The 19,822-nt window shown below is 42.5% G+C and overlaps 1 protein-coding gene across 1 annotated transcript; it reads left to right on the forward strand.

The window, feature by feature from the left end:
* The first annotated feature begins 8,283 nt into the window (after positions 1–8,283).
* Positions 8,284–19,469, forward strand: LOC109473500 (teashirt homolog 1-like). The gene is given in 3 exon segments (XM_019773374.1): positions 8,284–8,472; positions 15,104–17,421; positions 17,423–19,469. Coding segments are annotated over 3 exon segments (2,670 nt in total). The 5' UTR covers positions 8,284–8,432; the 3' UTR covers positions 17,735–19,469.
* The last annotated feature ends 353 nt before the right edge of the window (positions 19,470–19,822 follow it).

The following is a 19,822-nucleotide window of genomic DNA, read 5'->3' on the forward strand; positions in this document are numbered from 1 at the left end:
TTGGGACTTTTTAAGAATGACCTGAAATCAAAATATATATTGGGCCAATAAGGTCTTTTAAGAAATAGTATATTTTCATACAAAAGTCTGTAAGTATATCTATTTTTATACGTCAATGAGAGAAAAAAAACATCATTATGGTTCACAAATGTTATGCCACTAAATTGGCAGGAACCATTCAGAAGGAAGAAGACTCATACAGGAACAGGTTGAATTTTTATCCAAAAGAAAGAAAGGGTGCAAAGACAGTAAAAATTGATGTCTGTTTTAATGACTTTTTAAAACATTCACATGAAATATGATACTACACCACATGTCAAGTCATTGAAACACTACTACTACGACCAATATCTATTTTTAAACGTCAGAGAGAATGAGCATCTTATTTATCAAAAAAGTTTTATGGCAATATATTATTGGCTATGACCAAGGAGCTTGCTGTGACATAACACCCTCTATTTATACCGAGCCATTGAAAAGCACACCAGGATTGTATTAATATCTCCAAAACGAAGCTACGGAGTAATATTTGTGTGAAGAATGTGACAAGAGTTGTGTCTTTGTAAATCATTATTTTTCTGTCTGTATTGATGTGATGGCCAAGTTGTAAAACATGACTGTCCTCAGACGGAATGACGTATTGTACGTTTTTGATAGACTAGTATTTTGTGTTCTCTCCGGCCAGGCCCACCGCTTACTGTGTACATTGTGTACCACAAGTAAAGGCATTGGCACGGAAGGCCTATTAGGTACCTGTGTATTGGTAGAGCTACAACGACAATTATCAGCTACACCAACCTTCCATGCTATATGGAGTTGAAATATGTGTACCACATGTACACTTGCAAAATTTGAAGGCTCATCATCTCAAAGATATCTATAGAAAGACGACTAAAGTTGCTGATCTCAATACTTGACTCAGCTACTAGTATATAGCTATATATCAGTTTTGTTAGACTTTTCACGCAATTACGTCGGTTGACCGGCTGCCGTTGCTCGTGTTAGTAAAGCGTGGCGTGTTTCTAAAGTCAATTTCAGACGCCTGACGACAGGCACACTTTGGCGAACTGAGGATACCTGCGAAAACAACGCTATGATGGACTTCAATGAACTTGGCATGAAGTCAACTAACGTTACTAAAATTGCAAGTTTGTGAGATCTGTAAGGTAGATAGAAACTACATGTATTTCTTGCGGAACGTGAATCTGATAACGCATACGTATCACGTACCTGTGCCTGTGTGTGCCGGGAGCCAAGAAACCGTCTCCTTTGGCTTTAGTCGGCTCCAGACGCCGCCACCCCGCCAAGGGAGCACAGCTACCTGAACAAGACGCCCCCCTCTCCAAAGTTGAGGTGGCTGCACGCAGTCGGCATACCTAACACATCAAGTATATCACCTGTATACGAGATGTGCCTGCTTGCTACCGTCGGCAGTTAGCGTATGTAACGTCTATCGGATATTGGCAGATCTTTCCACATTATCGGCCTAAACGATGTCCGAGGAAACATGTGCTTTGTACGTGGCATTGGAGATAATAGCCCCATTATTATTCACAAGCTTAAGTTCGGGATTATGCTGTCAGAAGTAGCCATGAGCGGACCTCGTGTACGGCACCTGGCCATTTGTTATATTGATCTAGGATGTTTCGATAAAAAGTTTTGCTTGGAACTGCTATCCTCTGTCGCCATCTAACAATCCGTTATGCAGTCTGTGTCAGCCCGAGGACACATGTAGGAAGTAGCTATAGAATTGAAATATCCTTCATCTTCGTGCAAGTCGGAATTGATGTACGTGTACAGGTACAGCATGAAAATAAATAAATAAACAAACAAACACAAAAACTGAAAACAGGAATATCAACGAATGGAGAATCCATGCATGGACTGTGTCCTCAAATAACATACTTGATTCAAAGATAGTTGTGTATAGATTGTTAGAAAGAAAACTAGACGTGATGATGAGACTTAAAACTTTCTTTTTAGTTCGTTTTGAGCCTGGCTCGCTGATAGCCAAGATCTAATACATATCTGAAGCATCATGAATACTGGCCATATGATGTTATGCGTGCTATAGACAAGGAACACGATTGCACCATTTTAATAATTGACAATCACGGACATGCATTGGTAGAAATCATTACGAAGCAGGTTTAAACTGTAATTTTCAACACAAGTAATTCGACTTCTTGACTCCAGTCTTCGCCTAGGAAAGACCAATCCACTGCTTCTGTAACATCACGTAATACAGGAGACACATTGCTCATTCCTTGACAAAGACTGGAGTTGTACAGTCTAAGTTTGGGTATGTCCATTTTCTTGTGTTGGAAATTACAGATCAAACTTGCTTCATAATGGTATGTACTTGTGTTTGGATTTTTCTCAGAAGTAAAAAAAAAAAAAAAAAACAAATTCATCTAATGTATCTAACTCGTCCTAGTGCGTCCCAACCTTTGAACTTTCCAACAGCAGTACTTTCGTCGTTACATAACAGACTATCTAGAGGGACCTTTCCCAAAGTACGTCGAGTCTTCGCAGCGTGCCCCGGTATACGTACCAAATCATAACCTGTACGTATCCCAGTAATAACATCCTGTATGGGAAAATCAACAAACCCGGGCTAGATCTGGCGTCTAACTTTTGTCGTTAGTAAACACAGGTTTAGATGCCATCAAGTGGCGCACGCTGAAAATGCACCCTTAATGTGGGAAAGTCGGGAAGATAGACAAGAGTTATGGAGATTGCTGTGATATTGGCTCGGAGTTGTGATATAGTATTCCGCGTGTATGCAAGTGGAGCAATGACTGTAACTAAGATTAAGTGAAGAAGACCATGCAAGACGAGGGCGTGATCGAAAGCAAAGGGTGATGGATTGATCATATCGTACCATGCGTTCTTTGGACATTTATGTGAAAATGTTGTGTTTCTGGGTGATGTAAACCGCCCAGTGGGCAGTGCTAAACAGGTTAAAGCTTCACGGATCCTCTGCACTGAAAAGCTTTGTTTGGAGTAGTTAATGGCATTCTCCGGCCGTGTGAGGAATGGTCACCTCACCCAACCCTGATTGGACACATCGCTCATACGACGCCAAGAGGATTTCGGCTTGAATCTTTTAACACTTTTCGCCTCTTGCTTACATTTATGGGTATTCCGTGCTGTATGAGGGATGTTGTGAGATCACATTCAGGCAGTCATTCTGAAACTTTCCTTTTAGGGTCGTTTTTGGTACAAAAACTATTTCAGTGTTGCTTTTTGAAACTAGTCAAGCGTGTGTGCGCTGTCATTTTCATACCAGGTGACGTTCGGTAAGATTTGTAGCTTTATTCTGATTTGTAGTCACACATCGACCGCGCGCCTTAACTACGTCATCTAACACCTAGCCGGGGGTCATGAGCGGGGTCAAGGTAGTGCTAGCAGCCAATCAGCGCTCATCGATTTTCTGTGGCAACTTGCTCAATGGAGATCCATAAGATCTATAGAAGAAACTTCATCAATATTCAAGCGTCTTGATTAACTTGGATTCCCAATTCAACACTCTTCAAATGGGTTACTTTCAAACATTACATGTAACTAGAGAACATACACTGGCTGTGTACATGTTGCATAGTACTGTACGTGACTTTCTTTATTCTTCTTCTTCTCTCTTTATTGCTTTATTTACAAGAAAAAACAAATAAGTGTACTAAACACATGGGGGGTACAACTAAACGAAGTAAAAACCAAGACAACTTCTACAGAAGAAGACAGGTACATATAGAAAAAATGCCTACCCTTAACACATCAAATGTCTGCCACAGACAAACAATTCAATTAAACATAAGGTTCCCAACTTACGTGGCTTTCTTTATGAAACAAAGGTTATCTAAGATGTCGTCAGAAGAAAGTTGCATTCAAGCAGCTTTAACAAGATTACAGATCCAACACTCTTTCAAATGGTTACTTATAAGACAACGGTACATATGTGGACATGTGACATGGTGCGTGACTTTCTTTATGTCACGTAGACGGTATAAGGTGTCGTTATATCCAAACCTAAGTAAGGGTGGCACAGATGTTGGCACGAGAATAATGGCTCTTCTCTTTATAGTCGTATCATTTCATTCCGGCATGTCTCCCAGTCAACTCAACCCCCACAAATCATCTTCCAATTCGTCAAAAAAGGGCGGGAAACAAAGTTCAACATGCTACTGGAAAGCTGTTTCGATGCGGTAGCCCAAATGATGCGCCGCGACAGAGCGCACAGAAAGTAAAACAGTTGTTATAATTATTCCTCTTATTGGTGAAAGCTTTTAGGCAGTTTGCCAGCAGACGTAAATTCTTTGTCATTTGATGATGGCGTCTTGAATTGTTGCGGAATGAGAAAAGACAAAGTAATTTAGGCGTTACACACCAATGTAAGGAGATGTAAAGGTGCCATTGTTCCCAACTGCAGCTGAGTTTAATACTTAACTTTTTTTCAAAGTTTGTTGTGATGTTAAGCTGTCACTGTATTTACGGATCCGTAGGAAAAATCTCATCCTTCTTTTGTATGCTCTAACGTTACATACCACATCCTACCCGCCATCACCCACCTTTCTTGGCGGGTGATGCTGACTCCAGAGAGGTTTGATGTCACCTGGCGGGTTGTGCCAGCTAACCTAGTTCGCGGAAAAACCTGCCCTCTATCAAACCATCTCAGTGAAAGGATATACATGTAGTCTGAAAACCCTCGCACATCTTGTCCCTTCGCGTGCTAACCACACATGGACCGCTGAGAGTGGGGGCGCTGTGGTGATTAATCTGTGGCCATAACCCGCCTTGTAGACTGTGTGATGGCCGTCCATTGAAGAAATTGGGAACTTAAGGTAGCTGGATCTTTATTACTCGTTTAATGAATACAACACTGAATGATTCATTGGTCGTTTTATATGGAACAATTATAGAAATTGGCATGATTAACGATGCACAGGAGACTAGAATACAACTGTTAAAAGTTTGTTCAACCGCCTTTCAACGACCAACAGTGTCGTGGCAGGAGCTTTGTCTGTTGTCTGGCGGGAGAAATAAAATTTATGTGACGTCTGAGATCACGTCTATGATAGGAGAACTGGTGTTTTCTTGATATGATAGCTATATCTCTCTGTTGCCTGAATGTTTTTATGGCCTGGCATCAACTTGGGATAAATTTACTGAGACGTCTTTGCGGTAGATCATAGACCGCTTGAAGCCAGGAGATTTGGATTCCATCCCAGTCTGTGTATTATCTACGGACCCATCTTCTTCGAATTTCCTGACTCAAACAGGCACATTTAACACAATCTTTTAGTTTTTATTTTGATAGCGTTGCGGTTTTGTGTATATAGTGCATACATCTACTGCCTCTGACGCAGCGTTCCAGCTCTAGCCTGGGTACCATCCGTTTTGTAACCGGGAATCCCAGCACTTCAGGTACAAAAACGGATGGCTACTCCAACTCTCCCTGTACCGGAAACTTCTACAGCCGTGAACATGACGCCTACTGGCGCCGTGTAGTTCTACTCCAAAGCCCGCGAACTGCACACTCAACACGGACAAAAAGTGCTATTCCACATCAAAGTTTACAGGTACAGGTATTAGTGGAAACCAATATCGTCTCACAAAACCACCTGCTTTCATCTTAAGGCAATCGGAATTCTCCTCGGCTTAAGTGTCTATACAGTCTTTTCAACCTCTTCGTACCCATCGTCCATCACTCAAGGAGATCGATTAATTACCCCGGATACTTCACAAAGACCTGGGCGCTAACATCCTTCTCGGGTCACGTCCACGATCAATGCAAACCTCCATCTATTAAGGAGGCTGATATTTTCCAGACGATGCTGCGTTATCTCATAAGAGCCCCCGCCCGAAGAGGGCAGGGGCGACCCGTGTCTTTACGGTTATACTCCAAAAATCCCGTACGGAAGGCGGTACGTTGAAGCGAGCGCCCCCGCAAGCACGAAAATAACCTCCTAAGTTGAAAAATTAGGCGTGAACATCTCGGAATGATAAGTGAGCGTTACCCGGCCTTATCAGTGGTACTCTGCAAACGGCCTGTTTATCTAGGGCTCTCTGTCACCGCTCCGCCAACCTGCCAGATTAGACGTTTATCCCATAATTGATTGTCTTCACCGGTTCAATTTTCTAGTCGTAAAATCTCTTCATCTCTGCAGACTACATTATATCTTCTTGTTTCCTTATTTGTTCGTTGCAAATGCAATGGTGTGTTTGACCAAGCACGTGTATCCCTCCTATCCATCGAAGATCTTATTTTTATGCTCTTTTAACACTTCTGATGCGTATCATCAAGTTAGAAGTTTTTGTGACTCAATATTACTGCTCTATAACTTCTTATCTAAAACAGTCTAGAACTGCTCACTGGGCGGTTAACACTTCTGGGCTAAACAGGCCTGCGGTTGGCACGAATGTTGAAGGTGTGGTCTTGGCCAGTATTGTACTTTCCCCCGCAGGTAAGGAACCTAAAGCTTTTTAGTGAAGCTACTTAACGAATCGCATGTTTGAATTATAGTGATCAATTGCGACACATGTAAAAGTACCAAACATGCATTGCCTCTCCGAGTAGAGGTGTAGGCTTCAGCTAATTTTGAACTATTTTTTTACGCGTTTTTATCTGTCTTTCAGGGCATGAAAAAAAGATACCAATTTCAAAATTGGTATTTTTTTTCGTATTCGCATTGCCCTGCCAATGATACTGCCTTGCCAATTTGATTTTACAGCCACCAAAAGATCTGCTTGGAGATTACCAAACCTCCTGAATCAGTCAAACTTCGCCTGTGGCTCGCCATTTTCCATCATAACTTTTGAAACTTTGAGCAAAACTTTGTGGTTTGGTGACGGTCCCATTCCACAAAGCTACATCGTACATAAAGTTACATCCTTTAGCGCCAATGTCCAAATGTTTGAATCGTATGGGACTGCACACATTCGAAAACTTTGCTACAATCACATGTACACGTGTATTGGATAAATGTGATTCAAATGCGCGCGAACTCGGTCGTATTTGCAAGCACATAGTAGTACCCGAGGGCCAAACAACAGCATCGTAACTCGGACAATTGAAAAACATAGCTAAATGGTGGAGCATGGAGCAACAACTATTCTAAAACCATTTCTAATTCAGCTACTTATGGGTTTGGGTCCTTCGAGAAGGTGTATAAAAGTCTAAGAAATTCCAGTCTCTTGACACACACATTACGAGCTTGTGCGCACCAACGGTTGTTGCGGTGGTTCCTCTGTGACGGGCGACATGCGCGTACGGAGGTCTGCTCAATCCTCGCAGTTAGCCCTCGGGCATGTATTTGCAATAAACATTCTATTATTTGGCAATCCTAGGCTCATGATCCAACACAGTCCGTACAGTGAAAGAATCGGCTAGATGATAACATCTACATTATCAGTAACTTGAAAAACTTGATGGTACATGTAATGTACACATACAATGGAGGGCACCTGTCCAACTTTTAATAGTCATCCTCGGATGGACTTCCTGTCTGCTAGACTCGAATGACGGCGACCCATTTTCGTTAACTCATTTGTCAGTGTCATTTTTTGAAAGAAATGATTTTTGTAATTATACCTCAATTGGAAACAAGCAAAATGTGGTCTTTCCGGGAATGGAACACCGAAAGGCTGGAAAATGTCACAACTTCAACGAGAGAGAACAGGTGGCTGACAAGTTTGTCAGGAAAAAGCAACAACTGAAATTCTGTTATTTGATGGTACACAGTCAGAGATCTAGTAACAGCCGGCAACAATGGTGCCAATTAAGATAGAATTCATATAAAACGAGAACATAGGTTGTTAGTTAACAATATTGTTTTCATCCCAATTTTGTGACTTTATGGTTTCAAGGCGCCATGTCTACATTTCCCATTCACCCAACAAAAACAACGAGATCTCCAAAGCACAACAAGGGATGATGGATAAAGAGGGGATATTTTGAATAAAATAACAGCACTTCCAGTTCGTGCGAAAAAGTAAACATTGCGGGACGACCAAAACAAATCTTGCAACACGTGTATACAAAGTGTTCCCGCCTCTTCACCTTTGCCCCTTACTCCTGGAGTTTAATACGGGCGATAGAACGAACACAGACAGTATTGAAATCCTGCTCAACGCCAAATACATCCGTCTATCGGCCGAGTAATTGCTAGATTATGCAAAACATTACTTATAGTTTCTATTTTTATCTTTATATCCTAGATTATACGTATTGTACCGTAAGGTAGGTCGTTTTATATTTTTGTGCAGGCTGCGAGTGTTTCGTCGCCCTCAGAGTACGCGTGCGCAGGGCGGACCCATACAGACGGCGGTAAGGAGGCAGTGGTGTGCGTGAGCGCTGTGTCAACCGCTTCTAGGCACTTCGCACGGGCCTCGAACCCGGAACTTTCGCGCCCAGCTGACGGCCAGCGATCACCATGCCTCGTAGGAAGCAGCACAGTCCGAAGAAAGTGAGATGTACGTAAGATTTTGTCAAAGTTTCGGGGTTCTTGGGCGCAGCCCGCACCCAGAACAATGGGCTGGGTTGGTTGCAGTCGGATTGTAAATAATCGTGTCGGACAGCTGTCAAAAACATCGGCGGCTGATTTGGGATGCTTGGGGGATCACTTTTGTGTCTCTAGTTTGTCCGAAATGTCCGAAAAATGCGTGAAAAAGTGGGGAATCTAGAGAAAATTCAAGATGGAGGACTGCTTTGTGCGCGGCAGCCAGACAATCGCCATCTATCAATCAGTGTTGGGGTAATGAATGATGGGGGTGGATTGAGGGTGACAGCTTGACAGGCTGCGAGGCAGTGAGTGATGGCAGCCAGGGCGGTGCAATCACAGCCCTATCTCGGCTGCAGGCTGCCGCGCGCCGTGCAAACTTGGCCGTCAGACCTGGTAACGCACACTTGGGCAAGTGTTGTGGAGGAGGGTTGGCGCGCACGTGTGCGCTCACATGGAGGGGTGATCGTAGACCAACACGTCCCCTCAACTTGTCACTCACTTCGCCTATAGCCTGACGACATTTTCTGCCGATTCCGTGTTTGTTCATGTGCATAAACATAGGCTTTTATGTCGGATCGGTCTCTTTGAAGTAGTTTTACGAGAGGTGCTGTTTTGTAAACAAGCTTGGCTGGAGTGTTTATCACTGAATCTACTGACCTTTACCCTTTGACCTAAGTAGCTTGTGTAGGTGATGGTTGCTAGGGATTTGACCACCAAAAAGTTTTCCAGGCCCAAACTTTTATTTTTAGCAGAATCTCCTGGAATATTGTCCTCCTTGATACATTTGGAGGATGGATTGAGGGTTTTCGTGATATTCTTGTTATTAAATGCATGACTGGTGGACAACAGGTGGTTTTCCCACCTCTGAAATAGAGGTCCCCTGTTCATGGATAACAAGCCAGGAGGAAGGCTTTCTAGCCATGTACTTTTCCATCAGTCTTCCCCCTTTTCTCCTCATCCATTGTTATTCTACAGAGGGACTGTTATCTTTGCAATTGTAGTAGATCTTACACACTTCATTTGCATTATTATTCACCAAGGTGAGTGTCCCTGAGGAGAGGATTTTTAATAGGCTCTCCCACCAGGTGCTGGGAAGCAAATAATGATGCTTGTATTCCCACCTTGGGGTATGTCTTGACACCTCATAATTTCGAAGCTTTGGGTAATATTTATGGAAATTAAGATAAGCATGATTGATGCACACTTGTTTTGTAATGGGAGTTGGCATGACAATAAGCTATGGTGATGTTGAAGTCCCAGTGATGAAGACAGAGGCCACTGAGCACATCACAGGTGATGGAAAGATGATTCGCAAACAAATTGTTTTCCGTTGATGGTAGGTATTTGCGAACCTATCAGGAGCCAAGGTTTCGAGTCTGCCATTTGATATTATATTTTTTTTTTTGGCAGTGTTTAAGTGATTTATCTCCTTGGCATCCCGAGTCATTAAGGCCCCATCTGCTCTGAAGGTGATTCTTCTTGCTTGTTTTTATAGCCTGCTAGATTTAGGCGCATATTTTTGGAATCCTGGGGATAAATTTACGTTTTTGAACTTTTGGAAAAGATCAGATTATATTTTGCAGGAGTGGAGCTCAGCTGCAGAGGGAGATGGAGGACCAGCTGAGTCATGACAACATCAAAGGACTGGGATTATGTTTATCTTAGGGAAGGTCTGGCCTTGTCTCCTGAAAGTACTAGTTTCTCACTGGTAATGGCAAGTAGTGACAACTGCTGGCACACACAGACATTGTCTCAAGCAAGGGGTGGACTAAACCCAGATTTCTTTTCACGATACCCACATTGTCTGCATCACCAGAGTGATGACTTGACAGTTAGAGGAAGGTACAGACATTTTTTGGCACATTTTGAACCTTGATCACAGGCAGGTCACTACTGCATTTGGCGGCCAAGAAATCTTTACCTTGAACTGTCATCAGAGACCTGTTGACCCCATTTCTTCCTTTTGTAAACAGGGAAGTCTCCTCCCCTGGTGCCGCGCTCATATGTATGGCAGCTGTTGATCATTTTTCATCCCAGCCTGTAAGTGGAGAGACCAGTGGAAACATCTGCAGTCTCTATGGTTGGTGGGTTGTCGAACCCTTTTCTCCTCTCACACTCAGGCAGAACACAGTAAACAGGACCTGCCAGGTTTTCAGCGAATGATAGACATCTGTAATCTGGCTTTAGTGATTCCAAAAAGGCACCAGCTTTATTGTTCTTTTGTGCTGAAGCAGGCGCCATTGTGCGTCGGTGTACGGTGTACTCATCCAGACAAAGGCCTCAAATTTGTTTAGGATGGATTTATGTCAATAAAAGAAGAAAGGCATTTGTGGCCACCACCTGTCTGTATTTAAATGATCCCTTGAGGCGAGGCGGCACACTTTAGCAAGGATACACAGATAGTGTGATTTATGTCTTTCTTCCATAACAGGTGTGTCCAGTCTACCAAGGCACTAAATATTATTAATGGCAGTCATCTTCTGCTGACATTTTCAGAATGCATTTGAAATTAGTCTTGGTTGTGAAATATTTTTGCCGCCATCCTTCATAGGTAACACATGTGTATGTCTTGGTTACTGTTATGTGCAGAACAGAAAGGTATGGCGATTTTTTTTGTCTAGAACGTTCTTCTTTCTTCTCTATTTATAGACTAGACAAATGTGCTTTTTTGGCTCTTACACACTTGGGACAATTTCAAGTATTGGAGAAGAAATCCCAAGTTAAATGTGCAGATCGAAGCAGCTCGCACCTTAAGATGCTGGTTCAATACCACCTTCAACAAGGGTTAATTTTCATTTTTCTTCATCATGGCTGTCAGCGGCTTTTCACGTAAATTGTGCGTTTGAAAGGCGAAACCAATTGCACTCATTTACCCGTGTTCGTTAAATTCCTCCCAATGAAATTGGCTCAAAAGACTTGGCAGCCCTTGACACTGACAGATTTCAATTACAAAGCAAGCCCTTTGATGTAGTGTTTGATAATGGACTTGGAAAATGCCGAGCCCCCCGTGATTTATATTCCGGATGCAGAAAACTGCCATGGAGGATTCCAAATGAATGACAACTATTCATCATGGCTGACATGTAGATCCTTTATGCATACAATATCGTGCAGGGTAACCCCCTCCGATGGACAGAATTACACAAATGTGCTAAATAGATGGAGGTTAAATCCCTAGGAAAAGGAGATGTCTCTCGTCAAGAAGCAAGACCAATTTGGGACCAGAAGTCCAATTTTGTGGAGTTTTGGGATTCTTTGGGAAGAACAAAATTTTGGCAAGAATTCAGGGGTGTGAAGTTCACGTTCGTAGCTCTCCCAGAATAACCACAGGGGCCCTTGTAATTGTACTAAATTATAATAGTTTGGATTACAGCATACATCTGTATCTGTGGGGAAAATGAAAACAGCTGCAGGCCATAATTTGTGAAGAAAATTATGGGAAACAAGTTCTTGTGTTTGCCCTTGCCCTTGATAGATGAGCGCCTGTCATGGTTGCCCATAGGATTTTGTTGGCGTGCCATAGGCGCTCATAAATTTTGGATTTAAAACCTGCATGGGATGTTTGCGCAAGATCAAGGGTGACTGACAACCATTAATCAATGGCAATTTAAATGGGCACTGTTTGAAGAGGTCACACCGGCTGTGCCCATATATGGCTGTGCGTGCAGGATGGAAATTGCCTGTCTGCACAGACAGTTGTCAAAATTCTCCTGAAACCTATTTGTAATATGATCCTCGCCTACAAAGTTCTATTTATGAGGCAAGAGTGATAAAGAGAAGAATGCGTGCATGCAGTATGCTGCAGGAGACAATATCTGTACTAATATCTCAGTCTACAGACGTGATCAGGGGAACATGTTGACTTCATACTTTCCCCATTTCTCTCGGACTTTCCCTAATGGAAACTTTACACCTATTAGAGGGTAATGTGCTCATGGCATCCTTAACAGGCTTGCCAAGATAAACAGAGCCATTTTGGGGTGAGGGACGGTAATGACATTTAGAGCTGTCCTCTCCTCAAGTTACCAGCAATTTTCTTCTCATTGATCCAATTATTATTGATAGGCTTGATAAATCTACCATGTCCGACCACTATGGCGGCCGCCTTCTCTGCTAATTCCCATCATGAATTGAAAGTGGGCATGTCTTTTGTTTCACGTGATACAGTTAGGGTGGGCGAGAGCCTGCTTTCAGGATAGAATCAGAGTGCGGGGCATAAAGAGTGGAACATAAAAGTCAGAGAGTCAGAGAGCTTTGTTCTTGAGGAATTATCATCAAGCATGGAATTATCGTAGAATGGAAAAAAGCTGGAAATAGTAAACAATTTCCAACCTGTCGGATGATTTTACATCTGAAGCAAAACTGTGATCTACATTTACTATATTCACACCAGAATTAGAAGGGAGGGATTGCCTGATGGAGAGACAGTCCCTCAAAAGCCGCGGAAGATCAAAGGGGTTGCAGTACTTTGTTCCTCTTTTGTATAAATTATGGTCTAATCAATCAAACAAATTTGCAGTCCCTGGCTGAAGAAAGAAAACACATCTCTTTGGTGGCCCCTGCTGGATGGAAATTAGCAAGTCCTTTGGAATAAGGCCTCTCCAACATGAAAGATTTGGTGTGGACCTCTGGGGTATATAGAAAGGTCAGGGGATCTGGGGGCTTTGAGATCAGGTAATTGCCTAGTGAAAAGCAGCTGGGTCAGGGTTAATGTAATTACAAGTGTTGCAAGAAAACAGGGACCACAGTGTCGGCGGGTAATGCTGTGTTTTAGCCTGGAGGCAGTGTAAGAATTCAAAAGAACAAATAGGAGGAAGGCATGGTTTAGCATTCAAAGCTGGGCTGAATAGGTATCAAGAGGATTTGCAAGTGTGCAAGGTCATAACACGGGTTCAAAACTAGGCAAGTGTACCCTGCATGCTTCCCACCTTATTGACCACACCTCAGAAACGTTTTCAAGCACGAAAAATTTTCAGATCGTAACAGACAACGAAATCGAGCATCAATTTGTATTTTAATTCACTTGACTTATGTAGCTTGACTCATAGAGGCACAAATTCTATATGCAAAGAACTGCATTGCAAACAATGACTCTCCCTTGCTATATAATTGCTCACCAGAACAACTTGATGAACTGCTAGTGACTGATTTACAAGCAGTAAACCCGGAGGAGGCAGTTGTTTTCTCCCTGCTGTACTCTGAGTGCTGTACTCATGCGCACAGTCCTCCCAAACATTACAATCATGATCACAAATGACTGCCTCGGGCCAGTGCACAGTATTGTCCAAATTTATGTGAACGCTTATTGTGTGGAATAAGTAACATGATACTCTTCATTTGCTTGCAGGTTGCAGTGTTTTATGCGTAATGTATTCCTCAATAATCCCTCAGCAGTTACAAACTTGCTGTTGGAATCAAATATTTCTTAAAGTGAAAACAGGAAAGAAAGTCATGAAAGTCATTTATTTGTGTCTCTTTCAACTGTGGACCACAGATGGTTTCCTACTGTCAAACATTATGTAGAGACAGTGAATTTTAAGGTGTTTCCTCATAATGGTGGTAAAAATGGGAAGAAATTTTGTTACATGCATAATACAAGTCTTCAAGAAGAATTGTGTCATGAAAATATACTGAAATCCACAAAAGCTTTTGACAGTCATTTTCAATCACTAATTTTCTCACATGCAATGACATCATGGTAATTGGAAGTCTGTAACAGAATGTTCATATAATACAGCAGAAACTTGCTGCAGAGACGATTTGCAGTTCTATTCTTGCCTAGTAGCAAGATCACAGCATGTAAATGGTCACTCCAGGAAATCTCTTGTACAAGATTGTAGGTAGTTTTCAATGTTGGATGGACATTTTGGAAAAAAAGTAAAGAAACATCAGTATTGGATCAGGCTGAGTTGTAATACATTGTGATAGTTGGTATAGATCATGAACTCTTTTCTTTGTTATAACAAAATAAAATCAAAGCATATTCGGGATTATTGCAGTCAAAAAATCTAAAGCTCCTAATAACTTGTCTTTGCATACTACTTGCAAAGATAGATGACTTTTAAAGGTACAAAATGTAGGGTTTGACAAATTTACAATTAAAAATAAGAATTGTGCTGTGAATGCGAAATGAAGGTAAAAAAGAGCTTACCAAGTACATGAAGAATCTTGAAAAATGGGCCTGTCAAATAACAATTCTGTTCCAGTCCTCATTAATTCATCCTAATGGCATAGCCAATGTTGCACACAGAGACTGTCTGAGTCAACAGGATAATTTGTACCATGGTTGAATTGATCCTGGATTATTATTAGCTGCTCTGTTAGTAAGATATGTAAATGGCGACATGAAGGAAAAAAGAACTGGGAAGCTTTACTCACCAAAAATTCCACCATAACCATGGCTTACCGTATTGACCGCAACTGTATCATTTTTCCACAGATCATGTGGTGATGTTCAGGAAGTCAAGATGCCATACAATATATAATCCTGATATCTGATTGGCCTCATCTTCTAACTGCCCACTGCCATCTTTGTTCAATGCACTGTAGAAACTGCAGGTAGACGTTCCATTGACATGACTTGTTTCCTGTTCCTGTTGCAGTGGATGATGGGACGGCAGCGGCGGGGGCAGCAACGTCAGCATCGCCACTTGAAGAAGAAGTCGATGACGACGTCTTCCAAGAAGACTTGGACGGAGACTTCCACGCAGATGCTGATGATGAGTATGAGGAGGACCTTGAGAGTGAAGAAACCTTCCTCGGAGATGAGAAACAAACCCTTCTGGGGCATGGAGTCTACCCAGGATGGAGGGCAGGGGCAATCCCACCAGCAGACTATCTCCCAAATGGGTCCTTACAGGTAGCTTTTGATGAATCCCCGCTCAAGTCCTTGAGTCAGTTAAGTGAGGGTGTGCCGGGGGAGATAAGAGGCACTCCACAGACACAAGGGAGTTTTGCTTATGACACCAAAAACTACCTCTTCAGTCCTTACAGCATCTTCATCCGATCCAACCTGCGGAGGCAAAACCGCTCATACAATGGTGGAATGGCCGGTAAGCTGAAGTGCAAATATTGCGGGGAGGCGTTCGAGTCCCTGTTTACTCTTACGGTGCACATGTCTCAGACTGGACACTTCCGCAGCCAGAGCACCTGCGTGCAGAGGCTCACGCAGAAAAGCACCAAGCCCAAGAAACGCTCCATGCTGGACATGGAGGAGAAGGAGCACACGGATGCTGTGTTGAAGTGCATGGGCTGCGGACAGTCCTTTGACACACTGCAGGACCTCACCGTCCACATGATGCAGACAAAGCACTATGAGAAAATTGCACAAAAGTGGGACTTTGGGAAGGAGGAGGAGGCGGAGGAAGCTCCTCAAGATCTGACTGACTACTTCGGGAACAACAGCCTGGTCAGCCCAAACGCTGAGGCAGCAGAAGTACAGTGTGCCATGCCAGTCTTCTGCAGACCAACAACTCTGAACATTCCATCCCAAACTTCTACAGACACAACAGAGGCTGTGAAAGAGCCAGCTCAACCTAGTGGTAGTGCAGCAACAGTGGGCACCCTCCTGCCATTCAAGCTTGAGGAACTGTTCCCACAGATGTACAAAGAAGAGGATGTGGAGCACACCACGACCATGACAGTACACAGTTTGAGAGCCAGTCTGCAGTACCAGAAGCAGAAGAAACAAATCCTGCGATGTCTGGCCTGCAGCAAGGTGTGCGATTCCCTCCACATGCTCACACAGCACATGCTGGACACTGGGCACTTCAGCAAGGTGCCCAATGGACCAGAGAAAACAGAAGAAGAAAGCAAGGCAGAGAGGGTTCCCTTACTCGCTCAGGCGCCATCATCATCAATGTCAAAGTCACAGGATGACTCAATGGACAAGGAGGTGTCTCCGAGTCAGACAAATGGGAACACCGAAATGTCCACTTCTGTGATCCAGACACCTTCCAAACCGAGGATTGAGGAGAAGTATCTGCAGACCGCAGAGGTCCAGCAGCCTTCCAAAGGCAACATCCTCCAATTGTTGCAAAACACTGTCCACTGCTCCCTGCAGAAAGCAGCTGGGCAGGAGAGTAGTTCTGTAGGGGCCTATTCAGTCCCTGCCACTAGTGTGTTAGAAAGTAGATGGATACAGCGTAGAAGTCCTGTCATCGCTTCCACTCCTAGAATTAAGGTCGAGGAGAAGGAAGAGGAAGGAGCTGTTGACTTGAGGGTTCACTCCTCCCCGTCTCCCACTGTAACCACCAGTGCAATTCCATCCAGCAGTAGTGTTCTGTCTACATTGTCCACCACCAGTGTGACTGAAAAGTATGTCAAACCCAATGCCAGCAAGGCAAAGCAGGAGGACCCACTGGATGCCATGAGGAGAATAGCACAGTCTTGCGAACCGTCCACACGCTCTGAGGATGCCTTCAAGATGCAGAACCACAGCAGCTCTGGCCCAGATGTCAAGCCCCTCCCCGGACGTTCCCAGTTGTTATCATCCACCAATTCTGCAGGAATGACAGCAAGCAATAGGATCTCTGGTAGGTTAGCTTCCTCTAGTCGGACATTTTGTGAAACAGCGAGTAAAGAAGAGCAGAGGGTAGGTTCTGGTAACCGACGAATAGCGCCCAGGGCCACGAACTGCCATGTAGACACTGTGAAAGTGAGTAGACGAGGACGACATTCCTCGTGGAATCCTGTGCACCAAATGATCTTACAGGCTTATATTGTATCCAATATGGACACGGCAGAGGGCCGGCCTCGCAGCCCCCCTCCCGACATCAGCCACGATGACAAAGTGGGCATAGCCCATGCCACGGGTCTGACCATGACAGCCATCAATCACTGGGTTGCCAACGTGCGGTACCGACTCAGGCATGCCGGCAGTGCCAAGTTTGTGAAGAACTACCAGACCACCAGTCCCCTCGTTCCAATGCTTGGAGTGTGGTACGCAGCCCACCACACCCAGACACTTTGTTTCACACTTGGAAAACCATCTCGGATTCAAAGTGACTGATGTCAACGCCATGGCAGCTAAAATGGCCAGTGAACCGGTGACGCGCCAGGCTGTAAATTCCAGCAAAGTTGCAGACGTGAATGAAAATTCCTTCAAGTGTTCGTTGTGCTCGTGTGAGTTCAAGAGCAGACATGCTGTCAAGATTCATCTGAGCAAAACACACGAGAAATCCCCCCATTATCAGGACAATTTCATTGTTCCTTTGAATTCAAATGTTCAGTGAAACTGAATATTAGTATAAAGTGAATTACAAAGAGCACCTTTATTTATTAAGATCAATAACTTAGTTTATATCTGTTTGACAGATAGTTATGGTTATGTTGGCATGAAAGCCTGTGACAGATTTTCTTGTTATAGTATTCTTGTTATGGTCAAAAAAGTTTATTTACTCTTTTACATTTTCAGAAAATGTGCTTGTTGTAAACATGTAGCCAAGCCCCCGAGTATTCTTCACAGGTTGCTACTGAATCTTGGTTTTTAGTTGACACATATTTAGGCAAGTCCTTCAAATGAGGGTCTGTTTCTGGTGCTGATAGAAACCTTTTCCACTTGTCTCATATGCCCATGTTTTAACTTTAGCTACTGGTATTTCTCAGTTTGAGTATTATTCCTCTTTATTATTGTTGCCAAGATCTTGTGGAAAATTGTGAATTTGTAGCAGCAAATACACGGCACTATCAGGACTGGAGGCTTTGTAAGATGCTGTGTACTATTATGTTACATCAGATGGAAAATCTTCAGTGAAATCATGATCTGATGATATCCTATCTCAGTGAAGACAGTATTCAATATGGCTCAACTTGGTGATTTGTCTAGAGACATCTTTATGTTTGTAGATGTTGTCCTGATCACAGTCACAGACAAATCTTGGACACAAATGCAAAACAGTTACAGAGTTATCACTTTTAAGATTAAGTTTATCTGAAAGTATTTTTATCATTTTTATAACTGATAGATACAGATTTATGTAATTTCGGGAAATGTGTACACTATAGAGTGATGTCGCCATGTGTTAACAGATGGAAGAAAGGTGTACACTGACTTATTTTTCTGTTAGGATACATTTATGTACATGTATGTATCAACAATTGAAGTCTTTATCTGTTTCTGAGAGCCACATCAAAGCTGTCCAAATTATGCCTTTTAAAATCTTAAATGTAATCTTTGTGTTGACCCAGTTCGTACAACCATGTATCTTGTATGATGTTTCAAAGTCTTCACTTTTCATTGGTAGGAAAAAAAACTTGCCATACATCTTATTATTTGGAATTTAGGGATAGTTAGAATTAGTCCTCAATATTTTGTAAGAAAATTATGTTCATTCAAGTTGGTCCTGCAATTCTTAGTGAATTTAATTTGCGGGTTGTATTTGTATGTGTTTTTGATAAAGGAGAACAAAGCTTTTGGATACATGCAACTGGTTCATGTCTAAGTGGAAAGTGAAGCTGATATTTTTGAGAACACCGTTGAGAACAGTGTTTGTGGATGTTATAAAACAGTTACAGAGAGTATACTGTAATGGTCTGAAATTGGGGGACAGAAAAGCTAGAGCAGTGGGGACTCACCATTTTTGTACTGATGGGGAAGGATGAAAAATAAGATAAATTGGCATGATGTGAGCAAGACAATTGTCTTTCCTCAAGTGAATCAAATTGTTAAGAAAGTAGATAAGAAATACTATCAATGGCTGTCTTTTGTAGATGTTATTATTACAGTGCAGTAATACTGTATGATGAACTATGATGCAAACATTGTGTCCGTGTACATGTATGTGAGTATGGTCCAATCTGAGATTGTTGAATTTCTTCGCAAATTGTAATTTGCATGTAGTGTTTGTACATAGTAATTTGAGCAGATTTCTCTTTTACATGCCAAACTGCTTCAATGTTGGGCACAAATGAATTAAAGCTAATGAAGACATTTTGATACATCCATTGTTCATTGTCTATATGATAAGTTATGACCACAGGAAAGAGTAGCTAGTATATACCAATTTTGATGGTATTATTTTTTGCAGTTTAACAACTCCAATTCCTTGTTTTTTGCAGCATATAGCTTGTTTTAGAAATCTTTGTTCTGTTATTGAAAGTATGGTTTGCTACCATGTTGAAGTTTGAAGAGAGATCAACCTAATGTTGACATAGCACTCCCATGTTAAAGGTCTCCCCTGAAAAACAGATCAATATCATTGGGAGAGTTTAATTTCATACACGTGTACATGTAGTCTTTCCACTCCTTTTTAATTTTCTTCGCTTCGCAATTTTTGCACGGAGGGGTAAACCAAACGTACAATATACTTAAATGTGACCTA

Source organism: Branchiostoma belcheri, unplaced genomic scaffold (genome assembly GCF_001625305.1).
Source record: "Branchiostoma belcheri isolate BF01 breed outbred unplaced genomic scaffold, Haploidv18h27 scaffold3, whole genome shotgun sequence".
In the NCBI taxonomy this organism is placed as follows: Eukaryota; Metazoa; Chordata; class Leptocardii; order Amphioxiformes; family Branchiostomatidae; genus Branchiostoma; species Branchiostoma belcheri.